The following is a 27,396-nucleotide window of genomic DNA, read 5'->3' as shown; positions in this document are numbered from 1 at the left end:
ATTCGCGGAAGCTTTCGTACCAGAGGATATTGTTCAATATCTTATGGTCAGCGCAACAGCTCGCAAAAGAAATCGACCTTCATGTCAAAAATTGGAAATTCTGCATTTTTAATCGCCAAAAATATACAGTAAATGTTATTGTCACGTAAAATGCAAAGCTAAAAATAAATAACGAAATCTGGCATTAAACGTATATGTTAATGCTGTATCCAGTTAATTTTTACTCTGCATATGCAGTGAATCCTTTCAAAAACGGGTCCGCGGGCGCCGCCATATTGCGCACTGTACTGTGCTCGTAGTACAGGAAAGAGTTGAGGATTAAGCTCCCCCATGTTCTCCACAGAGCCCATAAAAACGGTTTTCCCGCGGGTCGTGAAACAACAGCCCCTGGAGATGAATGAAAGAGGTTTGTGGTATGTCGATCAGTTCGGTGCCAACCTGAAGACGTTATACCTCTACCTGACGAAGACCAGTTCTTCTTTCGAAATACCTGCCCAAGAGCAGTCCCATTATCGAAACGTCGGCACCACATCGAAGTACTGCCAACCTCGTTCTGTTTAATATAAAATGTAAACCCGGCCAAAGTAATCACGCAAGGAGGGATCCAGTAGCCACTGCCACACTAACCTCTCTGGTTTAGCTGCTGCCCTGAAGCCAGGCTTCGCAGAACTCGCCGCGGCGACTGTAGCCGGCGGAGGGGAGCCCTTACGTTTCCACAGCGACGAGAGCTTGCTCTGCACGGTGTCCTTCTTAGGCGCGGCCGCCGTCCTGCCACGGGAATGCGCGGCGCTGCTCGCGCTCGACTGCGACGTCAGACTGGCGGTGCTCCCAGACTTCTGAACCTGGGCAGCCAGAAAGCCCCCGCTGCTGAGACTTCGCACGTAGGGACCCTTTTTGTCGTCACCGCCAAGACTGTGGGAGCTCGGAGACTGCGGGATAGTTCTCCTCTTCTGCACCGCGCCGCCGCTGGAAGATGACCGACCGTGTTCCACTGGGACACTCGGCGTGGACGCGCTCTTCGCAGGTCTCCTCGAGTGTTGGGGGCTGCTGTGCGTGCTCGATCTGTTGCCACTTGTGGAACTGACATCTTGTGCTGTAGCTCTGCCTGGTTTAGAATCTGGGCCCGCAGTGGCTGCTGCTGTGGGGTCGGTGGGAGACTCCTTGGTGAAAGTACCCTGCCTGACAAGCGGTGGAGGAGCTTGCAATGTTTCAGATTGCGTAGTCGCCCTGGCATCAACTTGCTCTAGACTTTTAGGCCGTGCTGCAGGCTTGTGCGCCAGTGAACTCGCCACAGTTATGGTATTGGCTCTGGTCTGGACTCTCGGTGCCCTGAGGCTCTGTCTCTCGCTCAGTGTCTTACCCGGTGAACTAGGAGCGGTACGCACGAACCGTTGCGGGGACGTACTTTTCGCTTGTCGCGAGCCTTCGGACGAAGACCTCTGGTTCTGTGAAGCTCTCAGGGCTGAAGCCTTCGTGTGCTTGATAGGAGAGGGGTTCGGGGATGTGGACTGCTTTGGCGAACCAGTACGTTTGGCACCGACTTTTGAAGGCAGTGATTCCCGTCTGCGAACAACTGGTGGCGATGACCCGGCTCTCTCGAGCTCTTTCCTGTCTTGCAGTTGCCGTATTGTCTCCCTGTTTATTGGCTTCACGATTCGTGGCCCTCTTGCAGATGGGGGTCTCGAGCTGGCTTCTGTCTTTTCCAATGGCTCAGGGTGTGCGGCTTCATCTGCATTTTCCCGGTCCGAATCATTTGACACCAGTGAGAAGGTCTCATCGTCGAGTCTGTCATCCACTCGACTTTGACAGAAGTCGTCATAGAATCTCTCTCTAGCTTGCTTCACAGGCATCCCTAGCAAGGACGGTCGGTCCACGTCCATATTGGGGCCAACCATTCTTTTAGAAGGACTGCCGTGACTGCAGGAAGAACTGTGATGTGCGGGTGAAGAAAAGTGATCGTCAGACTCCAATGGTTCGATGTCTGCTGATGTGCTCGCCAAGTTCTCCGTACTGTCTCCGAACTGCTCCTCTGTCCTCAGAGATGAAACTGCCGGAGGCCGAAGTGTCTCGGTTGTAGACGTCGGAGGTGCGTAGTCATCATCATGCATAAGATCGCCGTCAAATTCAACATCGGACGCAAAGCCATCCGAGCCCATCTCCGTCATGTCTTCAAAAGTTACCTCGTTCATGTCCTGGTACACAGACGGAGGCTGTACATGCTCCAACATCTCCGACGTACCGCTGCTGCTCTTCAAGCTTCCATTTACGAGGGAGTTGAGCTCGCGAGAGTACACCTGCGCCATGTTGGCTGCTGCATTCAGGCGCTCTGAGATGTCGCTGCCTCGCTTTGACGCTTTTCCGCCACTGTGCTCGGGAACGGGCGGACTGGACTGACTAAAAGCGTCGTCGTCGCTGGGTATGCTATTCAGACTCATGCAACTGCCGCTCATGGAGAGATCGTCCATCGTGGAAGGCGGGTTAACATTGTTTAGATCGTCAGACTGACCGCTTCTGCTGCGAATGCTAAGGTTCTCAATCGAACCCATTGCGGAAGGTGGACTGACGTAGTCTAGGAGCTCGCAGTCGCTGTAAGGAGACTCCATAGACGCTCCCAACGCACGTCGCACCGTCTCCGGGACTCGACTGCGCTTCGGTGCCTTCCCACTCTTCCCATTTGAAGACACGTCTTCGGACAGACCGCTGCTTGTCATGCTCATGGAAAGCAGGTCCCCCATAACTGATGGCGGCTTCGCGCCTTCCAGATCTGACATCAGGCTCGTTGTACTTTGCATCAGTTCGTCTTCAGGGTCGGGTCTTACTGATCTGGCTTCAAGGGCTGCGTTTCCAGCATTCAGCGTTATGGCTGGCACTTCCTCATCAAAAAGCCTAGCGGTCACTGACGAAGTCCCGCACACAGCAGGGTGAATCCGCTGCTCTGGCACAGGAGCCTTCAGTGTTGACGAGCTCGTACTGGATGATGACAAGTGGCATGAACCACTGGCTTCTGCAACACTCATCATCTCTGCATCATTGTCAGTGGATGTTGAAGGTTGGGCTTCGAACTTTTCCTGGGCTCTCTCGTCTTTCTTGCCCTTCTCTTCAGGAATGTTTCTATCATTCTGACTTAGGGAGCTTACCATTCCAAGATTGCATTCAGTTTTTCTCGTCTTGTTCTGATAGCCGAAATGCCTCTGCTGTACGCATGAAGATTCTCTGGATACTTGGTTGAACCTCTCAATTTTTTCTCTGATGGACATGGCAGGCTCTTGAGCTGGTGCACTTGTCGATGAGGAAGGGCCTGGTTCAGAGTCACGTACGCCATTAGATGCCACCTGGGAGCTAACAGTTGTACGCTGTGATGCCTGAGGCAGAACAGCTGAGTTTATATTGGCTCTGAAGCCTTTTGGTGCAGCTACAAGGCTGGGCCTCCCTGAAACAAAGCAATGAATTTGCTGTCAAAGACATAACTTCAAGAACACTGCAGCAAGCCTAGTTTTTACACATGTATTATCGCGCACAGTACGACTTTCAACGTGTCAGAAGTGAACCAAGTGAGGCTTCCACGTTATAGTAAATCAATAAGCATTCACACACAGCACCCAACTTGCATAAAGATGTACTTTGTTCTTTGCACTGACGGCCAACCACCTGGATTTCCAGAAATGCTGGGCTCGCAATGTTGTGAGAACCGAGCTCCTACCACACCTGATGTGTTGCAGCTCATACTGAGCGTGACAGTACCTCATTCTGCGTTTATCACAAGGCCCTGTGCATGCATTCATTACATAGCATTCATGTTGCCATTAGCAGGAATCTACCATTGCCTACTACAGCATCCTACATTCCTCATTTATCAACAAAGTACTAGGAAAAGGTGCTGAGCACCGTCATCAAAATTTTTATGTTGCATACCTCTGCTGGTTTTCAGCACCGAATCTTTTCACCTTAAGCACACTTATTTTCCAGTCATGCTCAATATGCTATGCGACTCCATCATGCATTGGAACCATAATCACACAATAAAACAGCAGGTACTTCCCAATGCCTCCTGCCTTCTATCCATCCATGAGTGCTGGCCTTGTTCGCTTGAACCCACATATACCTACATGACTTAGCCAATAGCTTCTGCTACAAATGGGTCACTTTATCACTTCTTTCAGCCCATGTTTTGTGTATCAACGGCTGCCTACGTCCTTATTTAAATACATTTCATGTAACAGCCAGAATGAGCACCATAGAGCCATCTATACCCAGCGACTCACCAAAAAGCTTAAAAGGGAGCTAAATCCACGGTAATGAGAATGATCAGTGGCAGCTGCTTGCGTTTTGTGCTGCTGCATTTGCTTTTGCATAATGGCTTGCTCTGCTAATGAGTAATGTGTTGCAACGGTCTCACCACCCCACTCAGCTGGCTGACGCTTCCGTGCCGTTTCACGAGCCCGAGCTACCACATGCTGCTGTTATGCTTCATTCATGGCACTGCTGTTAGCATGGCTCAACTACCACACTGACCCTCCAGGACTGCCTGCAATTTCAGACAGTCCTTCTATTCACGGTGCCTTCTATTCACGCAACTGCGTTGCTATCCATTCTTGCCTCCCTCCCCTTCATGTGCCTCCTTTCCCAATGTTTAGAGCGCTAGCTACCATAGTTTCGTGATGTCCACGTCCACATCTGCACCAGTGCTTCCGCAATCATGTGACCGCCATCACAGGAGCGAAACAGCAGAGGAGAAGCAGGGAAGCAGGAGACAGTTGTTATTATAACGTTTATGTGCTACCTGAGAAGTTGCCCTTTAACTCACGGTGGGCTGATAGTCTCTCGTCTATACCCATGTAATACAACAAGCCTGGGGACAATGTGGGCACCTGCACAACATTTTCTCTATTTTAAAGAAAGCCCTAATGATCTGTGGTCGCTCTGTTTCACTCAGCATGCACAAAATGTAAACAATGTATGTAAAGCTTTTCCTTTTCCTGAAAGTTCATGTCTCTGCTTCTTCAGGCATGACACCAAGCCACAAACACTTATTAACCATGCAAATCCCGACCATAAACCAGCTAACTTTCTGACCAAACACTCATGGAGGCGAAACACGAATAGCACCCGTGTGCTGTGCCATGACAGTGCATGTTAAAGATCACGAGGTGGTTGAAATTATTCCAGAGCCCTCCATTACAACACCTCTTTCTTCCTTTCTTCTTTCACTCCCTTCTTTATCCCTTCCTTAAGGTGGGTTTGGGTGTCTATCCAGATAAGTGAGACAGCTAATATACCATTTTCCTTTTCTCAAAACCAATTTTCATTTTTTTACACTTTTTTCTTCCTGGTGCACATTAAACATGAAGCAGGACCTGTAGTGATGCCAGTCATAACAGTGTCCTGACAGGGACACAAGAGCATGCATGTCAAGCATGATGGGAATGGTCATAACACAGCACCACGACAGACAACAATCCTAGCCATTCGATCCTAGTGCCATTGAAAAAATATGGCCATGTTGTCACTTAACTAGTCGTGGAAGGTGCAGGATTTGATGCCTAGTGGCACCAGCTACCCACAGGTTTTACAGTAGGTACCAGCCTTCCCTTAGTCTGGTGTCTGGCTTTTCTGGGGTGAAATGCTTGAAAAAAAAAAAAATGGGCTTCTGAACCCAAATGAGCAGACCAGATACTTCATCAATGGCACTCTTTAGCAAAGTTGCCCTTTAACTATGAAAATCCATCACCCTCGTTACCAAGAACACGATCACTGTCCCTTCTTTTCATTCTGAATGAAAAACGAGTCACCCATAATTACAAATCTACTACACGGCATCCTGTTCCTTACCTGACTGTGGAATTCTCGTTGCCACCGGGCCGGAGCCACTGCTTGATGCAGCTAGTTGGTGTGCATCTGCTTGAGCAAAGCCCGACTGACCTGGGGCCGCTACCACATGCTGTTGCTGGAGCTGGAGCGGTTTGACTGCCACCGGCGGCTTGGCCCCACTTTTCTTCTTTCCATAGATGTACTCATGCAGGGATGGTGCTGGTGCAGAGTGAGCAAAACCACAGCAATGGCCAGCCAGCTTCTTGCTGCCCACAGCAGCAACAGCTTGCTGCTGCTGCTGGCAGCATGTCTGCAGTGATGCCACTTCGCCAGTGTTCCCTGTTGCTCCTCGGCTGTTGACTGCCTGCAATGCTAACGTACTGGGAGGCTCCGAACGACCTTGCTGCAGTAGAGTAGGCACGTCAGGTGTACTCGGCACAATGTCCATTTGGTAGTTTGTGGACTGCACTTCCATCCCTGAATGTCGATCTGGCCCTTCACCCACAGCACGTTGGCCTGAGAGCGACCTCTGTGGGATGTTTGAAGGCCTTGCAGTGCCGCTGGTAGATGATGCATCTTTTCTGGAGGGCCTAGAAGGGCTGGCCTTGACAGGAATTCCACTGCCCTTGTTCATGCCACCGACAGTGAAACTTGATTGGCCATGGTTTGAACTTGTGCAGGCTTCATTGTGGTCTGCCTCGGTTGCCTCCTGAGCATGAAAGCATAGAGTCATAAATGTGATGTGCAGAAAAGTTCAGCATGAAATGAAGAGTCCTGCAGGCACAATGGAGGTAAGGCGACTACCATGTCTCTTGTAAAACAAGCCAAGTGCAGTCACTACATCTGCCGTGCTTCATGCACAAAAATGCCATAATGCTAGGAAAGCAGCAAATCGCTATGTTTAAAGGATCATGGAGGGTTAAGGTAGAAGCTACTCATATCCCCAAGCCAGGAGGAAAACTCTCCTTGGTTACGTAAACTGCTTCTGTCATTGGCAATAATTTGCACCACCAAGATAGTACAACCAGTGTCGTAAGGTATCATCTACAAGTACTGATTCTTTTCTAATGCTGAAGAACATACGTCACTGCTGCAACTATCAACTACATAACATACTTGAATGCCACTTTACGCTCCAAGTTTAATGTAAACTACATCACATGCACGTTTTCTGCCAAAGCACTGCAGCAGGCCCAGGAAGTTTCATAAGCTTGCAAGATAGCAAGCTACGAATTTTGAGTGACTTTACCCTCAGAAATGTCCCTGCTTAAACCACCAACCTTAAAAGACAAGCCCAGATTGTCTGTAGTTAGTATGCTGAGTAAAATGTTTTCCTTTTTGTCAGGGAAGTTTATGTGAAGTTTACACACAATAATTTCAATGGGGATTAATAAAAGAGGTTACTTCATAGACATACACACACTTCTTTATTCTTTTTTATTATTAAGTTGTTTGTTTTTGTTTTCTGTTGTCTTTTTTTTTTACTGCAAAACACACCGCCTCCCTTTAACCAAGTCGAACTAAAATTCCTCACAGGTCAAGGGGTAGCGCGCCTGGCTCATGACCCAAGGGGCAGCGGTTGAAGTCTCTGCCTGATCATTTTTCTTTTTAGCGCAATAGATGTTATGCGAAATGCGGAACACCATCTCGTAGCGCTCCGAGAACTAGTCTCGCCATGTTGGCTCAGTCGAAAAAACGAAGCGGCTGTCCGGCGTTGGGTAAAGGAGGCTGTGCTTTGTGTGAAAGGCGAAATACCAAATCATTGTTGTGCTATGCTATGCATTCTGCAAGGATACTACGATGCATGCGGAAAACAAGTACACTTTTCAGCTTCTCGCTTATCATTTTTGTACTGTGCGCGAATGTCTAATAACGGAAAATACAACACGAGGTATCATGTGTAAGTGCTTACCGACTCGTTTACAGCTTTCTCTCTCTGCGCTCATTATTCACAAAGCAGTATAGGCGATTTGTTTTCAAACTGCAAATGGGACCAGACTATTTGTTGCTTTTCATCACAAGTGGAGACAATTTAGTAACTCTCCGGAAAAGCATGATTGATCGGAAGTAAACATACCGACACGCACTTGAACGGCAAAATAGGCAGGGCAATATTTTCTTCAGCAGGTGTATGCTGGTGTTGCTCAGTCATCTAGTCCGGCCGCAAAGGAGTTCATTAATTTGCCTGCAAGACGTGGTCGTGAGCCCTCAGTGTGCTCCAGCTACAACCCTCAAACGGCGAGACATAACATATATTATATACGACAGTGCACTCAAAGAGCCATGCGGCGTTTGCAGCTTAGTTCCCTACGTGTTCAGTTGTTAAGTTCCTCCCTTGTTTAGTTACTTTTAGAAGTGCTAGTAAAGCTCTCTTGACCATGCAGTTGTCACAAGGTGCAGGCACTGTTTCCTAGCTGCTGATGTCATGTGATCCCACCCTCATGTTATGTGCATTAATGCAGTATACGTTATGCATAAAAACTTATGAGTGAATGTTTTATTTCTTCAGCCTTCAACAACCGATAGCTACGCGATGAAAACCTACTAAAAAAACTGAGGCTCTTCACTAGTCAAACACACTTCTTCACGGCAGCAGGAAAGGTCACTGCTACTACATTGCATGGAAGAAATCTAAACAAAAAAGTGTGTCTTTGCTTCCAATATTGAAAACAATGTGCACCCACTTTGCTGTTGTCAATACATCTACTGTTTACAGTGCAATATCTGCTACACACATCTTCCGTCTCATTTAAAACGTAGCACTAGAAGCTAATACCGCAAAAATCAACACTTGCAACTGTATCGGGCTCTGCAACAGCGATAATAAACGGTGGCATCTTAGCTAAAGGGATGGCTGTTTGTGTGTGATTACACTGCTGCTAGCACCGGAGCACACGAAAGTTTGCAGTGGCACAGAAGTTGCTCTACGTCAACGCATGTGTGCATGCAGCACAACGTAACTGCTCGCTACCCTATCAGGTGGATTTTCGCCCACTTGAAAAAAAAAAAAACGGTGATGACAATGTGCAGCTCTTGAACCGATGCCTAAATACCCATATTAAAATGACAAAGACGCAGAGTTAAAATCTTCTACGCCCTTCCCGGTGCAGATTCTTGCCACTTCAGCACCAAACTTCAAACAAAAGGTGCGGTATATAAGCATGCTAGTGCTGAATAAGCGAAAAGAAAGAACCTGCATGTGGTAAACAATGAGCTGTATAAGCAGTGCAGCAGCTTATTTTGAAATTTTACTCGTGAGATTCATAACGTCTTAATCAATATCAAGAAAGCACGCTAGCAAACAACGCATTTTGTCGGTCGAACCAAGATTGGAAACGGAAGCTATGGGTGCGGTGTTGCTAGACCTTCAAACAGTATCGCATATTGTCTATTGGCTTCCTTTCTTCAGAGACACTAAGTAATGGTGAAGGAATGACATCATGGCCCTATAGACCAATGAGGAATTGTAGAGTGATGTTATCAATGTTGTACTGTGTAATGTAGTGGGGTGTTGTAATTACCCACACGAGGTCATGCGCTTGACATCATGACCCTTTTGACCAATCCGGATTTTCTCGACACCGCACTGATAATCACTATAACATAGCCTTTTCCACTGAACGGGACACTTAATGCTCAAATGGAATGTCTGACTGCATCTGCATTTGCCTCAATCCCAAGCTCTGTTCCCAAACCATGAAAAAATTCAGCTTCTTTACGGCACAACCTTTCCTCTGAAAATTTTTTTGCGGTCATTCGTACATATTAATATGGCTCCCTACTTTTCCTTGATAAATTTACACTCACGTTTTCATCCTCTTGAGGAGGAGGCGACAAAATGTCCTCATCAGACAGGCACTCATCTTCTTCCTTGTCCTCAGCCTCCAGTTCTTCCTGCTTAGGAGCAGATGAAACAGCCACATCTGATATGTCTTCCAAGCTTCCAAGGTCAGTTAAGATCACCATGTCATTGGCACACTGGACGTGCAGGCCTCTCAGAGATGTCTGCGGGCTCTGTGCCCTTTCAAAGATCCTTTGGATCTCCCGCACCTCTCGATGACTCCTTTCAAGAGGCTTCACACCATACATGTGCCTCTGATTAGTGGGGTCTGGGCAATCTTTGGAAGCATCTATCTCCAAGTCGTCGTCTTCCTCCTCTTCCTCAATTTCATCTTCATCATCTTCTTCAAGACTGTCATCAAGCCTTTTCTCTGTTCGTCCATTAGAATCCAACCATGGTTGATGCTCCCGCACACCGTTTTGATGACTTCGCCCAGCTGCCTCATTCGGCGGCTCTTCCATATCGTTTCCATTCAATGCCTCGGCATCTTCTTCCTCTAAACTATGGTGGGGAAAGTAGGGATTCACGAGAGCCAAATTCAGGTTGCCGAAATCTCCACCTCGCCCGTACCGCTCCAAAAGCTGCCTTCCTCGGCGCCGTTGCCTGGAGAAGACAGACTGTGGAGGCCTCAGGTGTGTTGGCTCTGACTGAGTGCTACCAATGCTGTCACGGCTGTCTGACCGGGGTACATCCCTCTCACCCCCAATGCTGTGGTACATTCTACCTGGGAGGTATGTGTGGAACCGCTCCAGCACATCTGGCTGATGAAAGTCAAAGCCAAACCGTGGCTCCCCTGTGGGACTCGCACGGGGACTGTCGATGTTGTCGCACGTCTCAGACAGGCTGGCATCGAGTTCGGTCTCCAAAGCTTTCCGCTTCCGCACAGCCAGTGAGGGCAGGCTGTCATTGTCATTGTCATCCCTGTTGTTGTTACAACCGTCACAGTCAGCCAGCTTCAGATCTGCAGCGGCTGTGAGCAGGTTCTTCAACGCCGCCGAGCTTCCCATGGCGATCATCTTGTGCTTGGAGTGGACAAGGTTCCTCAGCATGGCCACGGCACCCATTTCCCACAGGGTGCGCTGGTCTTGGGCACAATGGGCAGACAGGTTCCACAGTGTGCCACATGCATTGCTCACGACAGTCAGGCTGGGTGACTTGAGTTGCTTGAGGAGGATCTGCAGGCAGCTGTGTGCTCGTAGCGTCTGCCGGTGCTGCTCCTGCAGTGCGACATAGCTGGACACGTTCCTAAGTATGCCACCACCATTCTCAACGACGGCCAGCGTCTTGGATGGACTGCGGTAGGTCAATGTACCAACAAGAAAAGCCAGTGCCCCTTCCACACTGCAAATATCCACCTGTAATCACCAGGAAAAGGGAAAAAAAAAAGGTAACGGTATAGTTAGCATCAAGAGACACAGATACTCTAATACTTTTCTTCCCATTTCTCTCGTGATGTACTTTCAATAAAGAAGCCAACAGTCGTTGCAACCAAGCAAAATACAGGGGAATATATATATACAAGGGAATAATGGTGGTGCTCATCAAATTAGTAAATTATTATTGTCAGCATTTTTAGATGGAAGATAATTTAACGGTAAGAAGTAGAACAAAAGACAACCACATGCCACCGGTGAGATCTGAACACCCGCGATCTCCATATATGGCATACAGTGCTCTACCAACTGAGCTACTGCAGTGGCTGTCCAATCTTCTATTTTTGTATGTCCTTTGTGCTGCATTTGTCTAATCTTGAGAGTCTCTGTCAGCTCCGCACCCAACAATAGCAGCAGACATGGAAGCCGCATGCACCATTATGGTTGGTGGGATGTAGAGTAGGCGTGTAGGAGGGTAGGCATGTATCACACAAACTAAAGCAAAATCTTTCATTCATCCTCGTAAGGCAGATGTCTGGTCTGAGAGACACAGGAAGGGAGAGGAAAAGTTAAGACGACAACTGCAGGCCACCGAATATCAGTCATACAGCTATCGCTGTAGTTCTGGGCTTATTCTAGTTCGAATTACTAGTAGTCAATACTTTTTGGTGGGCTAGTTGGTCTGTGACTGTGGAATATGTGTGCACTTGAAAACAAATAGGGGTGCAACTTCCAAGCATAATGATGACACATCAAACCAGTCGACAGTATCTGCCATAATCACTGCGATAAAAAATATAGAGAAAAGCTTTCCATACTTAATATCTTGTCCAATAGCCACACCCTTTCAATGCATAAAGCATTTCAAGATTTATCCCCAGGCAATTCATCAGCACGCTGTCAGTGTTGTCCCCTGACCTTGTTGGCAGTGCAGTGTGCAGAGAGGTTCCAGAGGGCCGAGAGAATGCTCTTCAGTGTGGCCTCCTTACGGGCTTCCATTGAGGCCGCCATCAGCAGAGGCACAGCCCCCACCTCTCTGAGCGTCTCACGGCTGGAGGAGTCTGCCCGCCACGACAAATTGCGCAGGACACTGGCTGTTACCTGTCATACAGACATCACAGAGAGAAGCCACAAGTAGAGCACATGATTGTAGGGACCACGCATGCTCAAAGATGTTGCAGTGGCAACCAAAGAAAGGAGTGCTGTGGTATTTCATGCATAAAACTGGACAAGAACAAATTAAAATTGATAAACTGTCAGCATTCCATTGGGAAACATTCATGTACCGGGCTCAGGGTATTATTAGTTTTGCAGTGATTAAGGAGCAATTAAAAAGCCGAAGCTACCCAAGCAAAGCAAAGTGATTAGAACCATTACCAACCAACTCTCTGCAAGTGGCAGCGCATGATATTAATACCCAAAGTTGTATCACAATGAAAGCCCCAGGCAACAGGTCTTTGTAACAAGCAAACTCTCATTAGATGGCTTCCTATAAATGAGGTGTGAAGAGCAAAGGCAGTAATACAAGAATTAAGGAGAGCTAAGTGACAGTACTTTATTTTTGGCAGCTAATTCATGCAAGGAAAGAGAGCCAGGGGAGAAGAGCAGAAATGCAACAGAGTGACGATGATGATGGCATAGTGAAATGGTCTGGGCTGTTTCAGGCTACAATAAAACACAAAAAAAAAATTATTCAGACAAGGTAGCCTTTCATGTTCTGCTTTCACCCATGTGAGCAGTCAGTGCAATTAATGTGTCAGCATGAAGGTTCAGATTCTATGCCCATCAAGTGAAGATTATAGATCAGTGAGACTGATAAATAAATGAAGTGATAAAGCATAGGTCACTTTAATGCAGCATTGCATTACTTACTGTTTTATTCTAGTACAAAATACTCACTTAGCACACATACCAGTCTAATGTGTATACAGAAATCCCCCAAGGTGCAATATATTTGACAAAGGGGAGGAATTACTCATTAGCACCCACCCAAGCGTAGCAGTATGGCTACAGACGAAAGCTGTACAGCTTTCACAAAAACTTTGCAGTTGAAAAATTTGTCCCTGTCTGGGAGCTAAAACCTGGGCCACTGCAAGTCTGGGGCAGTCACTTTACCAGCTATGCTAGCCATGAAAGACAGCTATATGGGATGGCAGGGTGCAGGCCAAATTGATCCAACTCCACTTTGAGTTGTTGATTGATGTGGCCCTGCCCTGGCGCCTGCCAGCTGTCTTACTTAGATTAACTGGTAGGGCTAATGCCTTGAGCAGGCAGTGGCCCGAGGTTCGACCCCCAGACCAGGACAAATTTTAAGTGAAAAACCACTAATCCTGAGGTTTAGAGCCCAGCAAAATTGTCTATTGCAATGTATTGTATAGCAAAAGAGGAACGAAAAAGAAATCACATTGATATACACGACTGCGAGTCAAACCTGCGGCGGTGCGAACAGATCAGCTTCAAAGGCTGCTGCGCGAGACCACTAGGCTATCGCCACAGCTGAGCGCACGTCGTGTTAAACTGTAACATGCTCTCGCACTGTGCATTGCAGAGCGTTGTCTTCATAACCTTCCATCTGCTCCCTCCGGCGGCACTGCCCGCTCATCGTTTTCTTATAAGTAGCACAAATCTGTACTTTCGCCTTGATTCAAATGTAGTAACCATTTTATGTAGATTTTTTTTTTACTTTAGTGAAAGCACTTGGGTAGCTAATGAGTAACTACTCCTTTATACATACCCATGCCTATTACAGCATGAAAATGTTTTTCTCGATGCATCAACACTCCATTTGTATACACATAGTTGCCTAGCAAGCCACTCTGTATAGTCCAGCTCAGCATGCAACCAAACACTAATGCAGCACTCAGCAACCCTGCAGACTTATTTTCCCAGCCTTAATTACAACAAAACTATTCGATAAATACCGATAAGTACGTCTTGCATTTATACTAGGAGCATGACAGTTTTTTGCAAATTGACAACGTGTAATGAAATACTCCTTTTTATACTGCACTGGACAGTACAGATACCAGCTTTGATATACTAGCACAGCAGGGAAGCTGGCAACAGACGAATCCCTCACCTGTCGCAGGTCTTCACTGGGTGAGTGCAGCTGTGAGACCAGAGCACGCATGAAGCCCTTCATGGAGCAAAGAAGGGCCTTGTTTGTGCCGTCGCCGAAGGTAAGGTTGGTGAGCGCCATGCCTGCATACCGCCGCAATGTCACACAGCTTGGCTCGGCCGTGTTCCCATGGCTTGTCTGGTCCACCTGGATGAGTTCTGCTATCGCCTGCAGGCCACCTGAAAGTGTCAATGTGGCAAAGTCCACTCACGGTTTGATTTAGGTACTCTGTCACTATTAAACTCAAGCAAATAAGGCTAATCAAACAACAAGGTCTGTGACAGTTATTCTTTAACCTCTGTCATTCAGAAGACGCTGCACTTCATCTCGCAAGTTGTTTGGAGCACTGCAACATAGAGCTCTCTCGTCCAATCAGGGCCAAGGAAGACAAATAGTCCAAATATTTCAGCAGAGTTATGACAATTTTTCAAACAATTATTGCAGTAACCGAAAATGTAGTTCGGGATGATGTTGTGAATGTACAGTGAGCTTTCATCCACTGGTTAAATTAGCAGAGAAAGTTCACGCTAACACAGCTGTGCAGAGGCTTGTTGTGAAGTGGTGCGCCGCGATTCGTAAGGCATCTCCCATGTCAACCCAGTCTCCTGCACGCAGCAACTGGACACTGGTGCTCTTTACTTCCCAGGGACAGAGCCGCCGTTCACAGGGTAACAGGCATGGAGGAACACGTTTTGCAGCGCACACCATTCTGATTGGCTCAGATTGCTGCAGCCTTCAGAGCGCTGCAAACAACTTGCGAGATGGTGTGTAATTGTGAATCTTTTGTGAAGCTAGTTGTGAATGCAACCTGTGAAGCTTTCAATAAAAAGGAAAGAGCAAATAACCAATAGCTTTAAATGCTGCCTCTTGTGATATGACGAGTAATGCTATTCAGTCTTCAGAAAACACCAGCAACACAGAGCAGAGATTAAGCTAAGAATCAGTAACATTACCTGACACCTGCCTCATTTGAAGAAATGTTGGCATTATCAATGATGGAATAATGATAAAAGACTTGCTACTATATTCATAATGACAAAGCATTCAATAAATCTGAGTATTGAGAAAAACTGCAGAAGCACTGCACTGTCAAGAACCTGGGCTGTAGAGATTGTAAGAGAGGACAGAAGGAAAGCAAATTCTCCAGCTGTTCAGCCACTGCTTCGCACGCAAAAACAGGTAGCTTGCTTAAGTACCAAATGCGCATCTTCGTGATTTCCTGTCTTTAATATTTCAAAACTTAAATGTTTACATACTTCGGTAGGCAAATTTTCCTTTTTTTATTTCATTTGAGGACTTTCCAGGTAGCATATACTGGAACAACTATCTTGAATGTTAACCCGATATCACAAGGTGAGGAAACATCCCCTGTAGGCTGTCTTCCTGTGCTCAGAGTGACAAAACCTATAGCACTTCTAACTTTCAGAAGTGAGTAACATAAATTACATATTACAGACATATGTAGCTGAGAGCTAAGTTATCGCTGGCCATTGCAAAAAAATGACCGTTCGGTTTGCAGCCTTGAGTTTAGGTGAACAATCTAGAATAGCAGCAGGTTCGCAACAATACGTAAAAATTTGTGGATGCTTGCAGCAAGGGGCTCACCGAGCTGACACATGGCGTGTCTGTGTTCTTCATCAAATGACAGCTTCATGAGTGCCGCAATAGCTGATCCTGGATGCTGGTCACCAGCCTCTGAAAGAACAGAATGCAAAGTCCGTCATCTTTTCCACAGAATCCACCTGTGATCTATCTTACAAAAACTGCCAAATCAGTAAAGTTTTTGCTTTGAGCTTTTTTATGAGTACAATCACTGCAAGCTGTGCTTCGAGGTATGCAGTGTAAGGCAACCAGTATGCTGTATGCAAATGACAGACACTCACTATGTAACTTGTAACATAGCCCCACTATTAAGAGCTGCAGTAGTCATTGTCATAGCTAAAAGCCCCAAAAGAATAAGGTCTAAAACTTTTACTCAATGTAAAGTGTAGCCCAATATGACAAGGAATACCTAGTTACCAAACAATGAATGGTTTATCCATGAATACCATAAATTCCAGTACACAGCTCACAAACCTTACACATTTAAAAGTTCAAATTTTCAGCTTTGCACCGTTACACAGGTGCAAACTATACAGCATTTTCTTTTTCAATATTGCCCAGTATAGCGTGAGATGCCCAACACGGTTGTATGCACTGGATGTGGACAATGTTATGGGCGCGGGCTATGTATCGGGTACGGGTAATCTATCAAAAGAAAATGATTTTTTTTCAGCCAAAATGGAGCTCTGCAGATCATACACCGGATGTGGACCATGTACTGGAAGTGATCGTACAAGTTAGACATGACCTCTCAAAGGCCCTTTTGTTGCTAATATATTGAGAAAGCATCCCTAAGGCAGTTTCTTGAGTCCCACACTAAACTAATGAAGATGTTTGATTTGACTGCAAAACAGGCATTCTTTGCACATACTATCAGACACCACTGTAAAGCCACACCATATCGTGTTGAATGTTAATGCTATTCAATTTTTCTAAATTTCATAAAACATTTTATTAAATGAGAGTTGGCTGGTGAGTGATTCTGAAAACTTCAAGAAGCCTGCTCCCTGGAGATGGAGCATCTGCTACTGAAGTCAATAAAAGTGAAATCAAAGCCATTTACAGAATGCTATGTGGGCTGTGGACGGGCTTTTTTTTACATCTGGATAAGTTTAGTTTAGTTTATGGGGGGTTTAATGTCCCAAAGCGACTCAGGCTATGAGGGAGGCCATAGTGAAGGGCTCCAGAATTTGCAACCACTTGGTGTTCTTTAACGTGCACTAACATCACACAGTACATGGGCCTCTAGAATTTCACCTCCATCGAAATTCAACCACCCGGCCTCTGCGAATGAAATGTCACGTAAATAATTACAAGGCTTAACTCTTGCCTTCCTTTTTTCTTTGCCTCTTACTTTTTGCTTTCATCTCTTGCACAGTACTGCACAGTACGCACTTTATAAAAAAGCTTTAAGGTGACTCCTATAGGAGACTGCACCAGTAACAATCACTGCTTCTGCCAGAAAGCAATGATTCTCATTGGATGCATGACCACCAAGAATCACAAACTTTGGAGGTTAGCTTATTGCTCTCATTTCAAGTGAATGCCCAAGCCTCAAACATGAGAGAAGTGAACATTTCTCAAGAAATTATCCTTACAGCATGCTTACATACCTTGGTGTGTTTAGATAATCTAAGCTTTATTTAACAATATATTTAGGATTTTTCATATCTACACTATTTAAACCATATATACATTTCAGCCGGACCCTCAAGCTTTTCCCACAGATGAGTATATAAAGCTGAGTCATCAAACATGCATGCATGGTACTTGGAAGTCATCATCTTTTATTACTAGCATATTCCATTCCGGTGATGAATGCAGATTGTTGCCAAATGCTATTTAAGTAACTGAGTGTCCACAAATTTACAGAGGTTTATGAAATCTTTACACCTATGGAGCACTTTGTAAGAATTTGGATCATACTATAAAGAGATAACATCAAAGCATAGAATGTTCCCTTTTTTTTTTTATAATGACTGTAACATGACCAATGCTCTAGTCTCTTATATGTTCATTTTCAATAGCCAGTGGTCAAGACCAAAAATTCAGGGGGGCACTTTGTTGACCTAAAGTGCGGTGAGGTGAAAGCCTTTAGTGCGGTGTTTCTGCTTAATTGTGCCACTGATGTGCGGTTAAGATGTTAAGCACACAATTGTTACTACATATGCGTTGCGCCAGGATGGAGGTTGCGCGGCACCTGGCTCGATCGACAGCTGAGAAGCATCTGGTGCATGCGCAGTGAACTACCAATGGCGCAACATGGCCTCCGAGATTGCAAGCTTTAGCGGGTGATCTCGGGGGCCATGTGCACAAGAGTGTAACGAACGGACGGATGCGAGCATGAGCCATTACAGGCTTTCGCCTCAGAACGGTTTACCATTCTATTCCAACTAATATGTAATCAAAAACCCTACAGACATAAAAGACGTCATTTTGGAGCCTTCACACCTCAAATATTGACTTGCAAATTACACCATCAGTTATCAATAATCTGTTTATAGCATCAGACAACACTATTAACAATGCATCATGAACGCAGCTGCATATGTGACACAACTTTCTCATTGGAATGTTTCCAAAGTTGGTGCCAGGAGGCACCTCTGTTGAATATTTTAGAGCAATGTGTCAGTTTTGCCAGGACTCATTCCGATATTTTGTTTCTATTATACACAACAGCTCCAGTTACATTTCCTGTTCCACAAGTTGCATCATAAAGGTGTATTCACACTTGTAAGTCATGAAGGATGCACAACCAGCTGTAATTTTCCACCAAAATGGAACGGATTGACAGTGCCAACGTTATCACTGTACTCCCAACGTTTTTTGGCAATGCCGCAGAAGCTACAGAGCTGAAACATGCCCTCTCTTCCTAAGCAGCGAAATGTAGTCCCCGCTTGCAGTTACTAATTTTCTCTTTAAGCAATGTACATTGTATTTTGCAAGCATTAATTAATTGTATCTATTGTAAGGCATATTTCGAACTCAACTGCCAACTTTGAACATTAAAAAGACAAGGAAGGAACAGTATTCTTGATTAAAATGAATTTGCACGCACATCGTTGCAAGAGGCTTACATAGATGGTGCCAGCTACACAAGTGATGGAATGGAGGTACCGTGAAAAGAGAAACGCACCAGGTGGCCAGGCGCAGATTTCAGGTGCAAAATAGTTTGGCCATGTGGCCAAACTATTTTGTGGACTGGCATAGTTACAGACACTCCGCCCCTGCAGCATTCCTTTCATTGCCAAGAAAATCTATCACCAAATACAGCAAGCGTGGCCAGCAGGTCACTTCTGTGAATGGTCTCATTTGGAACAAAAGCTGTTGGTTATGACTGTTACCGGCAACAAGAAGTGCAGTATGAGCTTTGTGTCACTACCAAGGCAGTGCTGAGTGGTTTAGCAGTTGTGAGTCAGGGTCTGAAGGCTGATTTCCAACCAATATTGCAATACTCACTTTTCAACCAAAACGGCTTTCAACCAAAACCACAACTGCTGTAACTCGCAACGGTGAATACAACTTAAGCCTGCATGCAGAGTCTCTCACCATTCTCGTTTGGTTCAGCAATGCATGCCTCAATGTCGTGCAGGTAGTCACAGAAGTCCCGAATCTGCTCCAAGAGCCGCAACACCCGGGCCTCACGGCGGCTCTGGCGATCGTCGGGGTGAGCGTGCACCACATTGTGCAGAGCCTGGCTGGCTCGCAGTCGGAGCTCGCGGACCACTCGCCGCTGCTCAGCCTGGCTCTCCTCAGATTCCCCCTCACTCTGCTGGCTGTTGCCATGTAGGAGCTGAATCAGCAGTGGCAGGCAGCCTGGACCACGAAGAGTGTGAAGCTGGCATACAACTACGGCCTCCATAACATCACTGCTTCCCATGATCTGCTGTGAGCACCTAAAAAATGTGATATATCCTCCAGCAATGGAAAAAGAACGTGAAATCCTTGGAAAAAGATATGGTTGCTGTTAATAAGAAAACCATGCCCACAAACATTGTTAAAACACCGTAAATTGAGGCTTAACAATGACTGCTCAGGATTAGTGTCAAGAAAAGTAAGCCACTGAAAGATGAATGCAAATATAACTTACGCATACCCAAACATTTCAGTTATGAACAGTGAATAAATTTCAGCTTCAATGACCTAGCTCATAAAGTTTGCCTTGTCACAGAGGCTTAGGACTATCTTTATGTTATTTAACTGAAAAAACCTCCCCTGTCTCGAGCAAAAACATTTGTCTAATCTCATGTAGCACGAAAACTATAAGTATAAATCTGGCCCCTGATGATGACAAAGACAATGAATTTGCGTAGATCATTTAATATGATCACAAGCACTGGTTTTCTTTCCCAGAATCGTGTTCCTAACACAATGCAAGGTCCCTCAATGATATGAGGGCACTTTTTAGGCAAGTTATCTTTGTTTATGCAGTTTTGTAACACTTCTCAAAACTTCACCTTTTATTGTAAAACTCCAAGCTGTAGCACACACACAAAATTCATAAAATTTATGAGAATACAGTGCACAGGAAATATAAAATCCAATTTAAAACATATTTACAGCAACAAAAGTTTAGCTAAAATGTGATGATACACATTCTTGGAATTGTGGAAAATGACCGTACCATCTGATATTTTTTTGATGCAGCACTAATAAAACTACAGAAAACTAGCTGCACTTTTATTGTTATTTTAGTAAAAAGGCTGTCATACTCACCTAGAAGTTTCCTGGAAAATTTCTGAATGAACTACCAGGTTTATGCTATGCCACGCAAAGGAACACCAGAAAGAGTTGAGGCATTGCAAATAATGATGCATAGAGATCACACACAATCACGCTGCCCACACACACTCTCCAATACTGCACAACACACACAGTAGGCCCATGAGAACTGAAGAATGCATCATTAAGTCTAGAAAATTAACACTTTGAAGAGACTTTACACAAACCAAGACCCGTACTGTGCTATTTTTTGTGGCTGTTTTCATGTCAGCATTATACAGCATTCTGTCCGCCTGCTAGTCATTGTGCCTCAATTAAGGCTGGCGCATAGCACTCTCATCCTCTAGGCACCTAGCTGCTCCGCTTCATTTGTTAATTTGTTATTGCAAGTGTCAGTTTGCCAATTTCTTCTTCTCCGTTTACCACCCACTAGCAGGAGGCTTTTCCACGGAGCACTGTGTCACGCCACTCTCTTCATGATACGCTGGCTGACAGCTTGTGGACAACAGTACTGCACACATTCATTTGACTGCTTTACATGTATTTTGTTACGAAGAGGAGCAACTGCCACTTGTCGCAGCCTAGGCTGACAGTAAAAGCAGATTTACAGTACTGCAGCTGTAATTTGTCTAAAATTGATCCGCATCATTCACCCATCAAGATTCACATACGATAATATCCTCACAGTAGCAATGTATCATTGATCCCTGATACCTGATCAAACACTGACAGCTGCCACAGGCCAAGCTCTGTGAAACAGGTATGACAAGTTTCCGTCAACTTCAAATGACACTTACCCGACTGCCTCATGGCTAGACAACTCTCCTGAGAACCTGACATGGTGAGCAGCGTCCGACTGAGGTCTTCCTTGTCGTGTGTTCCCAACATGGATAGCAGGGAGTACACCATCTCCACCTGAAAACAAATTTCAACACATCAGAAAAAAGGCTTGATTGTGAAGATTATTGGTACTAATGCCACAGCAAGGTATGCCTTTAGGAACAAAATGGTAAGGACAAAAAATATTAGCAAGACCGCGACCCCCTAAGAAAGACTGAAAAGACTACTTTTAATATGAACTTAACAGCAAAACAAATCTCGCACTTCCCAAAGACTAGTGGCCACCTGAAGCATAATAGAGACATTCTGCAGCTGCACTGATAAAAACCAAGCACTTTTATACACAACCACTTACAGAGCAAGGGAAAGGGTGAACATGCTGTCTAACATGTACTGTTTCTTGTTCTCAACGATGATGCTTCATTGATAAAATACAGTGTACTACAGTGAATGAGCGGAGAGGTGTAAATGACAACACCAGCCAACAGACCTCAAAGAGCCTTGCAATAAATGTTGAGATCAATCTACATGCTGTCGCGAGTAGGGGTTGCAAGTGCACTACATCTAACAGGGGCTCCATCAAATAGTACTGCGAGACACTCGCATACATCTAGAGGCCCTACTGTAGACTTTTTGACCTTCAATGGTGGCTGTTATGTTGCCACCAGTCCATTGGTCCAAGACAGCGTTAAGGGAAGAGAAGTCAGAGCATAGCCGTAACCATGCAAGCACTTGCTGTCTGCCTGAAGACTCCCTACTATCCCTAAATCCTAACGCATTTTCCAGACTATAATCCGAACCTACTCTATAGTCGGCACAGGCAAATTTCAGCTTAAAATAAGTTTTTTTATTGTCTTTCAGCAGTATACAATCGGTACCAGTCTTTGGGTCCAGTCTTCAAGTGCCAATCTTCAAGTGCCAGTCTTCCCGCTCACTTTCGCCCACTGCTGTACACTTATTGAACACTCAGACAGTTCCTTTTCCTAAATCTGGTGTACCACGACACACCACCCTTGAATTCTCCGATCCCTTCTTTAGAAGCCTTAGTACAAACAACCAGTCTTATTTTCACAGTCGATACCACATTCCCCACTCATCTCACAGCAGCCCTGCCCACGCTATCGGCATTTCTTCAATGTCTGCCAAGCAAGTGCCCTCCACCTTCATGCTTTCTTCCAACCAGGCATTTCCCTCAGATGTTTCAGGGAAGCAGCTCAAATCTACCCACTTTTTTCATCAACATCAAATTCTTTCACTACCACTAGCTTAGACTTTAGTGCTTGCACATGCTCAACTATGGTGAGATTGAATGCTTTGGTGAAAGCTGTTCATTTTTTTGGAGCCATCAGAACCATTCCTCAAAAAGGACTGTACCATCCCTCGTATTATTCACCGAGGTTTTGAGCATGTGCTTGTTCACAAATCCAAGCACTGAAATGGAGCCACTGTGAACACCATTCACCTGCATACTGAAAATTGTTGAATATTAAAGATGATCTCGTTATGTGATTCAGCAAGGTAAAATGTCGCAGGCGAAGTTGGGCCACATTTTGCTTACTCTGGCAGCAATGCAGTCTTCTTTGGCTCTGACAAACAATTTTTAAAAATTAAATTGCATATAGCAATAATAGTCCGCACACATATATAGCTCGCACCAAGCTAGATTTTAGATTTTAAACATGCATAGTCCATTGAATATAGTCCAGAAAATACAATATAAACCCATGAAATCTGGTCTCCAGGAAAGGAAAGGCACAGTAACAGTCTCATTTTCTGCTAGACAGCTGGACTGGCCAAGGCTGAAGGGATTAAGGAAGGAGTTAAAAAAGGAAGGGAAAAAGAGGAGCTGCAGCGGAAGGCTCTGGATATGTTTTAACAACCTGGGATTCTTTAACATGCTCTCACATCGCACATCACACGGGCATCTTGTTCATGTCTCCTCCACTGAAATGCAGCCACTGCAACTGGGATTTGATCGCATGTCTTTGTGTTCAGTAGCTGAACACCCAACCACTGAGCAGCTGCAGCTGCAGTGTGCTTTTATACCTGTGTTCTGCACACTGACTGCACTGCAGAGCAGAAAGGGGCAAATGGCTACTATGGTTCCCCTGTTGGATTGTGGAGTAGGCTCTCGCATTTCATTTTCGTTTCAAGAGTGCAGATATTGCTACATCATTACAATGTAGTGTGCCACAGAGAAAGAATGAAGTGGAAAATGCCCCTCAAAGGAGGCCCTCCAGCCAATGTCACTGACCAACTGTCATGATGTTACAGTTAGTCCGATTAATCCGTGGTTAATTCCATTGCACCTGACAGCCCCTGCAACTTCATAGGTGCAATGGGCTAACCATGATGTCATGACAATCACCTGACACCATTGACCGGAGGGCCTCTTTTGAGGGGCATTTGCTCCTCCTTTCTTGGGCTGTGTCCGACTGGAAGCCTCTCCAGAGTAGAGAGAGGTTTAAGTAAAGCCTTGAAAAGATACCACAGCATAGACAAGTACCTTTGAGCTCAGGTGACGAGAGTGTGGCCTACGGCCACCATAATAACTGGCACTCATCCCAGCACCCAGGGCTGGACCTCCCATGTAGTCTTCATCACAGAAGCCATGAGAGCTGTCAGCTGCTCCAGTGACACCCACGCTGGTTGGCAGGCTCCGCCATAGAACTACAAAAACAAAAGAGAAAAAAATGTGATGCAGAGCACAAGGAAATGAACATTGCATTACGGTGGTGCATTAAACAAAAAGATGGGTGGGTGGTGATACACTGTAACCAAACAGTGAGAAAGACTATGCAGAGTGGAGAGACAAGACTGAAAAGTGCTTACTTATAACTAAATTTTACTAGTATAAATGGGTACAAACACCAAAGTTTTGTTGTATGTTCCTTTTTTAAACAATCCACAAGACATTCTTAAACATGAATCATCATGTGGAATTCGCCTATTTTATGAATGAATTTCCTCTGCCATGCAGTTTCTGTTTCAGTTTCAACAGAAAAAATTTTTTTAAACTGCGATATTGTCATTGCTTGCTCATTTTTTTTTATTATTCTGATACTTGGTGAAGGCAGCTGTACAGGTTCAAAAAAAGCGAATCAATAAAGCAGTAATTATATCATATAATTTTTACGCCCAATGTGACCTGAAATCCAAGTTCTTGGCATAGCCGCCGTTCAGCTGCTGGAACCGAAAGAGCATAATAGAAAAAAATTCAACTATAAATAATTTACTTGAAATAAGTGAATTGCAGACAGCAATTTACTTTTACTGTCTTATACACCATTTCAAAAAAAAAAAATGCACAGGGCATCATATGATGTAATGCGACAGATCTGCATTAGCAGTATATTCATTGTACATTTCACTTTTCAACGATCATCTTTCCATTGCATATCTTTGAATTCTGTGGCCCTTTGGTGAATGGAGGTGGGTGGGTGGCTGTAGTAGGATTTATATCTCCATCACTTTTCGTTCTTGCTGAGTGAGCTGTGGAGGATGGGTGGCATGTGGAAGGTTAATTTCCTCATTACTTCTTCAATCTAGTGCATTGAGGCTTCTGGAGGGTGAAGGTGAGCGACAGCAGGTGGGCGGTGGTTGGAGGTGGGTGGGAACTGCATTTTTAACAGTAGATGCCCAGAGGGTGCTTCGAAGGTTGGAGCCCCCACCCCCCAGTTAAAATTGGGCCTAAAGAAGAACGAGAATCTTCACAAGTTTTCAGTGAAATTTAAGAATTATCAGGAAAATGGGGAAAATTTTTTCAGCTAAAGATAGAGATCATGGCCAGGACAAGGCAGGAACCTGACTTCACATGCAGTTTCAAATGCAAAAAAAATTATAAAAGCGATGCCAGTGCGAAAAGCCCTTTTTTACAGCTGCCTTCAAGTTTCAGTGTATGACAGCTGCTTCCATTGCTATTGTGCAAAAGTTTCACTAGGCCCTCCCCTTTTAAGGGTGTGAAAAGGTTCCAACATAAGGCTGATACAGCGATCAGCTCTGAGGCCCAGTATGATGTTACCTCGCCAATAGCGGGCACTTTTGTTCCTTTGATGTATGATAAATTGCTGCCATTAATGAACAATGTCTGAGATCCTGCAGTCATTTAGGTTGTCTGCTGGATGTTATTAAACGAAAAAAATGTGGCTCCATCTCTCGTCTTCTCTTACACTGTCATATTTATTGTGTCCTTATGCCCATCTTTGCAATATATGCAAATACAGCACTGTTGCCAGTGATGCATTTCTCACGGCATGCTGCAACAGTAATGCTGTGCTGGTCACCTTAATCAAATGCTGGTGGCCCAGAACATTTGTTGGGCGACCTGTACGAAATTGCAGGCTCAATTTCTTTTTCCCTGGTTCTCAAAGTTAGGGTGTCGACTTATGCATGGATCGACCCGTTAGGAAGTAAATATGAGTCATGTTGAACGGACATTAGTCGGACTTGTAAAAGTCATGCACGAGATATGAGTTCCTGCTGTGTTTGTTTCTTCTGCTTCCATTAAGAACATTCTGAGTGTATAAAGCTTGAAAGGGGATTGTGTAAGAATTTTTAACACAAAGACTTGGGTGGTGATGGCAGCCAACTTTACTCATGGTTCCCCCGGTTTGAAATATGTAGTGAAGTATGAAAAACACAACACAAAAATGTTCAGTGAGCAGTGGCCTTCATTTAAACTGATGAACAGCAAGGATTAATAAAAAAAACCTAAAATAACGCAAGAGAAATTGAAATTTTCCTAACTACTGAAGGGAAAATATGTCCAAAGTAGGAGACTTTTAGGTGTAAGTAAAGCAATTTTTGTGATTATGGCATGGAACATCTAAAAATTGGCAGACACTTTCAATGCTTGGAGGGGACATCATGTAACAAAAATAAAAAGGTGTGGTTCACAACTTGTTGGCTGGAGGGAAGGCTAAGAAGAGGCAGAAATTTACCTTGGTCATCTGCCCAGTCCTCTAGGCAAAAAGGCCCTGCCATGTGCTCCTCTGCAGACAAGCCCATGCCATTTCTCAGGGAGATTCCTACCCCTGATGGACTCTGGGGTAATGACTGAAATGTCAAAAAAGGGCACATGACACAGCTTTAATTAACATCCCTTAAAATGCACATCTCATTAAGAACTGGCTTCTAGAAAAGGAAACTTTCCAGATGACATGCAGTGCCAACAGCGAAAAAAGGAACATGAATGCACACACTTCAATACTCCAGCAAACTACAAGACAATTGGCTAACACACTTGAATAATCAAGGTGTGCAAGACCATGTCAAGCAGCATGTCTTTATGCTGGGTTCAGCAGTAGCTCTAACGTAGACAAAACCAGCATGGTTATTCAAAGCTCAGTGACTATAGTTCAAGCCACTGCAATGACAATTTTCCCGCAAGAACAAAATTTGTAAAACTCCTCTGGCACCCATTTTCTCTGTCGGGAAGTTGTTTCCTACGGACAGAATTCGTCAAGACTATTTTGGGGAAAGAAGACTCAGTAACCTGCTCATGGTTCAGTTGTTGATACAGAATGCGTACAGCTACCTTGTGTTAGGGTTGTAGTCGAAAAGTGAATTGCCTTGTCCATGAAGACAAGGCACCAGTAAATAAAAGTTTCCAGGACCAGACAGTCCAACAAAAGCACATGTGCAACCTATATCTCTATACAATTACCAGTACCACTTCAGTTCATTGTCTAAAGGACCCTTATCAGAGCATATCACTTAAGAAGTGGGATACAAAAAAACGCATAAACCATAATAAATACAAATAAATCATTTTTAAACACACTGTACATGCTCCATGAACATTAAATATGTAGTGGTGCTGCATTTGAGCACTCAGCACATTATGAATCGGCAGTCATTCACATTAGTGCTCAGGCATGTATCCAAAGAGGGGCCTGGGCCCCCCCCTGAAATTGCACTCAACTCCCCACCCCCCGTCCCCTGTAGTGTTCTTGTTAGGCAGAGACCCTGATCCCCCCCCCCCCCCCCCCCCCCCCGGGCTTAGCCCTATAGTACAACCGCCTCGGGCCCCTCCCACAAAAAATTCTGGCTATGTGCCTGTGAGTGCTCCTTATATAATGATAAGATGGTCC

General features: G+C 45.0%; 1 protein-coding gene across 4 annotated transcripts in view; it reads right to left on the bottom strand.

The window, feature by feature from the left end:
• The window catches only part of LOC144136615 (uncharacterized), a 107,879-nt gene that overhangs the window by 5,010 nt on the left and 75,473 nt on the right, over nucleotides 1-27,396 (bottom strand). For all 4 annotated transcript variants that reach the window (XM_077669097.1, XM_077669098.1, XM_077669101.1 and 1 more), the window contains 10 exons: nucleotides 26,245-26,359; nucleotides 23,811-23,974; nucleotides 21,262-21,379; nucleotides 19,292-19,558; nucleotides 15,746-15,835; nucleotides 14,102-14,319; nucleotides 11,941-12,123; nucleotides 9,616-11,004; nucleotides 5,830-6,517; nucleotides 628-3,430 (listed from right to left, as the gene is read on the bottom strand). In XM_077669097.1, the coding sequence (XP_077525223.1) occupies nucleotides 628-3,430; nucleotides 5,830-6,517; nucleotides 9,616-11,004; nucleotides 11,941-12,123; nucleotides 14,102-14,319; nucleotides 15,746-15,835; nucleotides 19,292-19,558; nucleotides 21,262-21,379; nucleotides 23,811-23,974; nucleotides 26,245-26,359 (6,035 nt within the window). The remainder of the gene's footprint in view (nucleotides 1-627; nucleotides 3,431-5,829; nucleotides 6,518-9,615; nucleotides 11,005-11,940; nucleotides 12,124-14,101; nucleotides 14,320-15,745; nucleotides 15,836-19,291; nucleotides 19,559-21,261; nucleotides 21,380-23,810; nucleotides 23,975-26,244; nucleotides 26,360-27,396) is intronic.

The sequence above is a fragment of the Amblyomma americanum genome, chromosome 6 (assembly GCF_052857255.1).
Source record: "Amblyomma americanum isolate KBUSLIRL-KWMA chromosome 6, ASM5285725v1, whole genome shotgun sequence".
NCBI lineage: Eukaryota > Metazoa > Arthropoda > Arachnida > Ixodida > Ixodidae > Amblyomma > Amblyomma americanum.
This window is presented reverse-complemented; position numbering and strand designations above follow the sequence as displayed.